Raw genomic sequence first — 8,498 nt, forward strand, 5'->3', positions numbered from 1 at the left:
TTTCCAGTCGCCGCTCTCGCCACCGCTTGCTTCTCCTTCATGGTCTTGCTCCCCGTTGGGCATTGAGTACATCTCAGTATATGTCTGCAAGGCAAGAAATCGGGCAAGTAAAGGTCAGAGTCAGAGACAGTTACAAATAAGAACTAAAGACACTCGGAAGCAAAAGGTTGGACCTTGTCTGGTTCGTAGGTGTTGTCGAGTGGAGGGATCCTCCTAGACCCCCTGGGGTTGTCCTTGTTGCCAGTCATGCTCTGCAACCACTCCGCCACCGTCTTCTCGTCAACTTCCTCTGGGTGGATCCGAGTGGTGTCGTCAATGCCCGAGTACAACCACATCGGGTGATCGCGGGCTTGAAGTGATTGGATGCGTCGACTGAGGAAAACCTCGAGCAAGTCCATCCCACTCACACCGTCACGCACGAGTTGGACTACTCGCCCAACCAATATTCTCACCTCCTCCTTCTCCACTGGAGTCACTATCAAGGATGAGGGCTTCTGGACTCGGTCCATGGAAAAAGGGGGGAGCCCAGTCGACTGACCGGGAGTCGGCTGGTCCTTGCAGTAGAACCAGGTCGACTGCCACCCTCTAACCGAGTCGGGAAGGATCATAGCAGGGAAAGTACTTTTCCCCCTCATCTGAATCCCTAGACCTCCACACATCTGGATCACGTGTGTCCTCTCATCACTCAAATTAGCCTTTTTACGGACTGAGAACGACAAGTGAAAATGTGCTTAAAGAGGCCCCAGTGCGGTCGACAGCCCAGGAAGTTTTCACACATGGACACAAACGCAGCAAGGTATGTGATGGTGTTAGGAGAAAAATGATGAAGTTGGGCTCCGAAAAAGTTCAGAAAACCCCGGAAAAAAGGATGCGGAGGCAGGGAAAAACCACGGTCGACATGGGTCGCAAGGAGGACACACTCACCCTCCTGCGGCTGCGGCTCAGATTCATCGCCCGGCAACCTCCAAGAATCGTGAGCAATCAAATCCCCTTCAGCCAAATCCTCCATGTCTTCTCGCCGGATCGTAGATCGAATCCAGTCGCCCTGGACCCGGCCGGGCGGCAGGCCAGATCTTGACGACGACCCCCTCGGCTTGTCTTCTTGCCCTTCGTCGCCGCCGACACCTTCTTCGCGCGCTCCAGAGTCGTCGTCTTGTCCTTCCCCATCGCAGCGGGCCGCACTCGAGCGGGACGGCAGCGTCGAAGGTAGAGGTGGTCGACGTGGGGAAGCAGAGGAAGAAGAAGAGGAATGGGGCGCACAGTGCGGATACATCGACCCCGACGCCTTATAAGGACCTGTTTCCGAGTGGCTGACCCGTGGGCCCAGATGATCCTGTCAAATCCCGCAACAGTCGCGCACTGGTACGTGGCGAAAAAGGTGGCGCGGGGATCGAGGCGCTCCTGCCTAAATCCGTTCCGTTTACTGCGGTCCTCTCCGTCCCGCGCGCTTCCCCAAATTTCGAAATCCCGTGAGATCCGGGAACAGCAGTGCAGGCAATCGCGCCAGAGATTTTGTTTCATATCAACACTCGAAGCTTGTCAGCAAAGTTCACTCGACAAAATAAGAATGGATCAAGGCGACTGAAAAAGAAGTCGAAGTTGTCACGTGGTTTATCGAGCCAAGAAAAAACGCTTCCGAAGCGTAAAAATTGAGTCGGAATTATTTTCAACTCCTTTTTTCACTCGAACCCTGAACCATTCGGGGGCTAATGACGATGACATGTACCTGAGGTAGGGTAATGGGCCTGACCTAGACACCCTTCCCAAGGACATTACCTTAAAGTCAAGGACATTCAAAGGACGACATTGTCCACTCGACCAGAAGCATTCCAGTCGGAGGACCCAATGGTACTCGACCAGAGAATACTCACTCGACCACCTCATAAATCACTCGGAGTACGGAAGAACTAAAGTCACACAGTAAGGCAACGGTCAGGTGTTCACTCTGTAGTCTTAATGATCATTTAAGTATCTTTACTATTGGCGTTACCAGTAACGCCCTATCTTTATGTACATTGAACCCCTTGTAACGTGGGCTGGCCGGGGTCCTGGCGCACTCTATATAAGCCATCCCCCTCCACTGGCACAAGGGTTCGCACCCCCTGTAACTTCACACATAATACAATCGACCAAGCCTCCGGGCACCGAGACGTAGGGCTGTTACTTCCTCCGAGAAGGGCCTGAACTCGTAAATCTTGCATGCACAATCTCACTGTAGCTAGGATCTTGCCTCCTCATACCTACCCCCATTATACTGTCAGACTTAGAACCACGACAGTGGGCGCGTCGAGCGGGGCGTCGAGGCGGCGGAGGAGGGCGACGACAAGCGGGGCGTCGAGGCGGCGGAGGAGGGCGACGACGAGCGGGGCGTCGAGCTAGGGCGGAGCACGATTCGTAGATCAGCGCCGGGAGTTCGTCGTCCCTGGAGGAGGTGAGCTCCACAAGCAGGGGCGTGGGCAGCGCCAGCGGCGGCGGGCACTTCCCGGTGGGCCGGCGCCGCCGCATGGCGGTGGTCGACACCGGGTGCAGCTGCCGCGCGCGCCACCCCAGGATGCTGCTCAGCCTGCCTTCCTTCCTCAAGCCTTCCTCTGCGGGAAAGACGCCGGCGGCGCCAGCGAGGAGCACCAGCTCGTCCAGCCTCTTCCCGTCGTCCTCCTCCACCGCTTCCTTCTCCACCAGCTACGCCTCCTCCAGCTGCTCCAACTACTACTCCTACCATGGCTTCGGCATCGCTCCCAAGGTGCATCAGCAGCAAGAGCACCTTCCCTCTGCCAAGGAGGTACCGGCTGCGATGCCGGCCGCGGAGCGCGGAGGCGAAGACGGAGAGGACACCGACGGCGGATGCATTGAAGAGGAGGAGGAGCGCGGTGGGCGCGTCGAGGCGGCGGAGGAGGGCGGCGATGGCGCCGCCCATGGAGAAGAGGACGAAGAAGGCCATGCAGATGGAGACCGGGGACATGACCGCGAGCACCTCCTCGCCCAGGGTGTTGAGGACGGTCGCGGCGGAGCCCGGCAGGTCCGGCGCGTCGGCGACGGGATCCATGCCGTGCTGGCAAGCGGGCGGCGGCCGGTGCGCGCGTACACGCACGGGGCAGTAGCAGCGGAGGGCGGCCACGGCCAGGCGCGGGCGCGAGCTGCTGGAAGGCGATGCATTCGACGGCCTCGCTTGGGGGTGGAACGGCTGGAGATTTTTTTCATCCTGAAGACAAAATTTTCGCCGGCAGCCCCTCAATCGGCGAAAAAATGCTTCCTGGGGGCTCAACGGCTGGAGATGCTCTAACTTGCACCGGTGGATACGTACGGGTACAACCGGCATGCACATGCGCGTGACCCAGAGGAACATGCATGCGTATCCCTTGCACCAAAAGGAAGGCACCTCCCCTCCCCCTCTCGTTGTCACTGCATTTTAATATCCCTATTATGGAATAGCAAGGAATGAGATTCCACCTTGCATGTTCGCTTCAGGCTGGTTGTAATGGGGAGTATCATATACTAGTATGATACTAGTATATGATACTACATCCGTAGTGCATAGTATCATAAGTTAGTATTTTAGTTTGTCTTATTAATTGTCATGCATGACACAAAGTAGTACAACATTTAATATGATACGGTATCATGATATGATACCACACCCCCTCTTTCCTCATTTAATTGTGTGTCACATCATCTAAAAAATCTAGTTAAAATGCATGATGCTGTTTATGATACTCTCGTTACGACCAGCCTTACACTCTAGTTGCAGCTGCCCTACATGTGACACCGTAATAAATCTGCTTAACAATGTAAAGCCGGCAGGAACGTACGCATGAACCTTACATGTTACTACAAGTTTGGTCATGGCTGCCAAAAAAACTGGTAATGTATGAACAGTGGACGGTGAAAACATTGCATTTGATTGACCAGAAACAGAACAAAACCCGCCAAGCAATGAAACCACTCGACCTCAACCAATCTGAGTTACAAATCCTTAGCTACAACCTTCGCCCAAAATGCCGGGGAAAAAATTACAGATCAAGGGAAGTAGAGAAGAATAATCAGGAGCAGACAGAGGACCCGAGAATGAACAAATTAGCAACCACCCACCGGAATGAACAAACTGGGTTACATACATCATCACACCCCGAAGAATGCAAACCAAGCCAATGCAGTGCACCAAATCCTAACAACGGCAGCAAGAAGAACAGCGACAACACTTGGTTGTCCTGAGGCCGGCCGACGGGCCGGATCTTGATCACGAGGGTGCGGCGGTCCCCTCGCCGGCGATCAAGCCATTGTTGTCGCCGCGGGCCAGGGGACCGTCGTCGTGTGGCGGGGGTTCTACGTTCCTAAGGCTCTGCTGCAGGTAGATTTGCCTCAGCCTTTCTATCTCCTTCTTCAGTGCCTCCTGATGAGCTGAGCACGCACAACACATTCGTTCACGCACAGAGGGTTAGTTAGTTAGCAAAGCGATGGATTGTTTCGGCATTCGGGCGGTGGCCGGTGAGAAATTTCGAAATAAATCGCGAGGGAGTGGCAATGCCGGTCACCATCTTTGAAGATCTTGTCCCGCGCGAGCGCCGCGATGCGCTGCTTGAGTTGGCTGTTCCCCAGCGTCAGCAGCGAGCGTTGGTGGTCGAGGAACGCCACGCGCGGGGACAATGCCGACACCTCCGTCTGCTCGGGAGCACAGTCTCCAGGTCAAATTCACGGAGTTTTTTGCTTTGGAGGCGGGGAAATCAAGCTCGAAATTCGATGGACCTGGAGCGACGTGACGCTGCGCTCGAGCTCCGAGATGTACTGCAGCTTGCGCACGCGCGACCGCTGCGCCGACTGCCGGTTTGCAAGGATCCTGCGAATGTGGCGACGAGGACGCTGAGAAATCGGGGAATTCTACCTTTCGGAGCTGTGCATTGTCGTAATTCTAAGAGTAAAAGAAAAAAAATCACCTCTTGACCCGCTTGGGATCGACTATGGCGGGCGAGGACGGCTGCCGAGGCGCCGCGCCGTCGCCATTGCATTCGCTCTGCGCCTCCTCGGTGTCGCCCTTGTCCTGCTTCTCGTCGTTGATGCTGTTGTGATCGGACGGCGACGACGCGCTCGCCGCCTGCGCCTGCCGCTGCGGGGCCAACTCGTCGGAAAAAATGGACATGAGCTGGCTGTCGTCGAGGCGGTCGAACTCGTTCGCCCCGACAGCGGCATTGCTTTCGTCGAGGAAGGCGATGGAGTCGCTGACCGTGCGGCGGTGCGCGCCGCGCTTGGCGGCCGAGAAGTCGAGGAACTCGTCGACCCAGGAAGGCTGCGGCTGCGCCCCGTCCCCACTGGCGGGCGCTGGGGGCGGGAGTGGCGGCATTGACTCGGCGAGGAAGGCGCCCGTGGAGGGGCTGCGTTGGTGATGGTGGTGGCGGGCGTGGGCGCTGTGGTGGTGCCCGCCCCCGAACTCCGGCCAGGCCGGCGCCATGGTGGGGATCTTGGGCGGTAGTTGCGCCATGGCCGGGACCGCGCGCCCGAATCAATCAACCGGCGCAGGCGCAGGCAGCGGGCGCGATCGATGGCGCAACGCCCAAACCTTTGCAGTGCCGGGGGCTCGGGCGGTAATGTAGGCTCGGGCCATGCCAGAAATTGTACGGCCCTCATTTTCGCTCACGTTGCCGCTGCCGCTGGCCGCCGCCGTGGAAACAATGGGCGAATCCGCGAATGGATGGCGTGGGGGGTCAGCTTCACACTGAGCTAAATCGGGCAATGGGTGAATCTGCAAATGGATGGCGTGGGGTGAAGCTCGACACTGAGCTAAATCGGGCAATGGGCATGATTGGGACAGAGGAGAGAGGAACGACTTGAAATGGGAAAAGTGTTGTTTTAAGCCGGCTGATAACACGCACGCATAAGCCGTCTCCACAGCCTACCACGTGTCCACGTGAGCGTGCCTACTACCGCGTCTGCTCGCGCCTGCAGGGAGACGGGCACTGGTTCAGGGATCGCACTCCCACGCGCCTCTTACATTTTGTATCTACATGTGTCCGACTTGTTTTTTCCCTGGAGTCACACTTGTTTATCCTTTATGTAGTAATACAGTACTAGTAGTACTAGTACTAGTAATAATAGCTAGTACTAGGTCATGTGCTCAACGAACACACTGCCGCTCGCCGGAATGGCAGCGCCCGTCTACGAACTCGGTGCTGCGACACAGAAACTCGCCCATGTCCACAGTGCTGCGGTGCAACCTCGAAGGGCGGTGCTGCTGGTGCTGTAAGTCGCCGGTGGCGGAGCTGCAATGGAGCTCTCCGGGTCATCGGAGCTCCGTCGGGGCTGCAATGAAGCGCCGCCGGAGCTGCAATGAGGCGAGCCGGAGCTGCAATGAAGCGAGCTAGAGCTGCAGTGAAGCACCGTTGGGGTCGTTGAAGCTTTCTCGGGGTTGCATTGAAGCACCGCCGGAGATGCATTGGAGCATCGTCAGGGTTACAATGAAGCATCGCCGGGCGCCGCCAGTGCTCCGCGCGGCGTGGTGCTGCCATGGGAGCAGCTGCGTTGAAGCTTATTTTGCTGTAGATGTTACAGGGTGCAGGATGGAAGAACAGAGAGAAAGGAAACGACTTCGTTTGCGGCGATCGAACGGCCACCCTCGGTCAGATCGGACGGCGGCCTAGGCGGATGATTTCTCTAGGAAATCATCCGGCTTATCTATAGCATGCCGCAATGCTGCAAACCCTTGTTGCGGAGGTGTATCGTGCCACTCGCGGATGATGTTGAGGACACCAGCAAATTAAAGTGCTTCGCAACATGCTTCGTGTGTGCGAAGGAGTGACAGAGCGCCGACCACAACTTTCGTCGTTCATGCTTTGTTATGAAGGGTTGCTGGAGCTGCAATGGAGCTTCGCGGAGTGTCGCCTGTGCTGCATTGAAGCACCGCCGAGGTCGCCGGGGCTGCAATGGCGGGTCGTCGGGGTCGTTTAAACTTCGTCGTCGATGCAATGGAGCGCCGCCGGGTTATTGCCGCGATGCCGGGGCTGCAATGGAGCTTCGCCGGTGCGGCATGCCGAATGAGGTATGAGATCGTCGGGTCACCGGTGCTACGATGTCGAAGCGGCCGATGATGCAATGAAGCCTCGTCGCCAGGCACCAATGCTACAATGAAGTCTCCGTCGCCGGCCACCGGCCACCGGCGCTGCAATTAAGCCAGTCGTCGTCGGCGCTAGTTTTTGAAGTAGCTCTTGTCGCTACAGCGGGCAGCTATCATGTCACTTCCTAGTTCCAAGGTTGCATGTTGCTGCATGGCACTACAAGCCGGAGACGCTAGTACGATGAGCACTATTAGGTGAGCATGAAACTATGAGAATGCAAACGCGAAGGGCTCTGAGTGAAAGCTGAATAAAACTATTGCTTATTGATTGATTTGGTGCGGCATACAAGAGTATATAAGAGGGTACAAACCGACTTGGGGTAGGGGTACAAAACTGACTTGGATTAGAAGTCGTATACCATAATGACTACTCTAACATCCCCCCGCAGTATCAACGGCAGGCTCGACGACGTTGAGACTGAAACAGATATCTTGAAACGGCTTAGTAGGCAGTGCCTTGGTGAAAATGTCAGCAAACTGAGCCGTAGAGGGAACATGAAGCACCCGAACCTGACCAAGAGCAACCTTTTCACGAACAAAATGAATATCAATCTCAATGTGCTTTGTGCGTCGGTGTTGAACTGGATTGCTGGTCATGTAGACTGCTGAAATGTTGTCATAGTAGACAATAGTGGCCTGCTCAATAGGCCTGTGTAGCTCGGAGAGTAACTGCCGAATCCAGATTGTATCTGCAATGGCATGTGCCACAGCGCGATACTCAGCCTCGGCCGACGAACGTGAGACTGTAACCTGTCTTTTCAAAGACCAAGAAATCAAATTATTACCAAGAAAAACACAAAAACCGGAAGTAGACCTTCGAGTGTTAGGACAACCAGCCCAGTCTGCATCAAAGTATGCGGTAAGCGAGTTTGGAGAAGAATTATTGAGAGTTCCTTTTAAATACCGAAGAATGCATTTAACATGATTATAGTGAGGAACCCGGGGATCATGCATATAGAGACATGCTTGTTGAACAGCAAAAGAGATTTCAGGACGAGTAATGGTGAGATATTGGAGAGCACCTGTTAGGCTACGATAGAGAGTAGGATCGGAAAAGGGTTCACCGGTAGCCGAAAGTTTAAAACTAGTATCGACAGGAGTGCGAGATGATTGACAGTCAAGCATACCAGCACGATTAAGAAGATCAAGAATATACTGGCGTTGGGAAAGAAAAAGGCTGGAGGAATCTCGAACAACAGCAATGCCTAAGAAATGATGAAGGAGTCCTAGGTCAGTCATAGAAAATTCAGATCGAAGAAGAGAGACAATATGATCTAAGAACTTTTGAGAGGAGGCGGTAAGAATGATATCATCTACATAGAGAAGTAAATAGGCAGTGTCAGAAGTTTGATGATACACAAAAAGAGAGGTGTCGGAGAGAGATGGAGTGAAGCCTATT

General features: G+C 55.0%; 2 protein-coding genes across 2 annotated transcripts; one reads left to right on the top strand and one right to left on the bottom strand.

The window, feature by feature from the left end:
* Window positions 1–1,720: 1,720 nt before the first annotated feature.
* LOC123055684 (uncharacterized) lies at window positions 1,721–3,476 on the top strand. Its single transcript, XM_044479593.1, has 4 exons — window positions 1,721–1,731; window positions 2,279–2,369; window positions 2,432–2,867; window positions 3,466–3,476. The coding sequence occupies exons 1-4, from the start codon at window positions 1,721–1,723 to the stop codon at window positions 3,474–3,476; spliced, it is 549 nt and encodes a 182-aa protein (XP_044335528.1).
* Window positions 3,477–3,931: 455 nt separating this feature from the next.
* On the bottom strand, window positions 3,932–5,535 carry LOC123048872 (basic leucine zipper 2). Its single transcript, XM_044471899.1, has 4 exons — window positions 4,929–5,535; window positions 4,741–4,831; window positions 4,530–4,656; window positions 3,932–4,395 (listed from the first exon to the last, which is right to left on the bottom strand). The coding sequence occupies exons 1-4, from the start codon at window positions 5,468–5,470 to the stop codon at window positions 4,235–4,237; spliced, it is 921 nt and encodes a 306-aa protein (XP_044327834.1). The 5' UTR covers window positions 5,471–5,535; the 3' UTR covers window positions 3,932–4,234.
* Window positions 5,536–8,498: the final 2,963 nt, after the last annotated feature.

This window comes from Triticum aestivum, chromosome 2D, assembly GCF_018294505.1.
Source record: "Triticum aestivum cultivar Chinese Spring chromosome 2D, IWGSC CS RefSeq v2.1, whole genome shotgun sequence".
NCBI classification, from domain to species: Eukaryota; Viridiplantae; Streptophyta; class Magnoliopsida; order Poales; family Poaceae; genus Triticum; species Triticum aestivum.

Coding starts and splice junctions, on each gene's coding strand:
- LOC123048872 (XM_044471899.1), bottom strand. CDS start 5,470: ATGGCGCAACTACCGCCCAAGATCCCCACCATGGCGCCGGCCTGGCCG. Junction 4,832..4,928: donor GATCCCAAGCGGGTCAAGAG/GTGATTTTTTTT, acceptor CCACATTCGCAG/GATCCTTGCAAACCGGCAGT. Junction 4,657..4,740: donor GCAGCGTCACGTCGCTCCAG/GTCCATCGAATT, acceptor GCTCCCGAGCAG/ACGGAGGTGTCGGCATTGTC.
- LOC123055684 (XM_044479593.1), top strand. Junction 2,370..2,431: donor AGGGCGACGACGAGCGGGGC/GTCGAGCTAGGG, acceptor TCCCTGGAGGAG/GTGAGCTCCACAAGCAGGGG.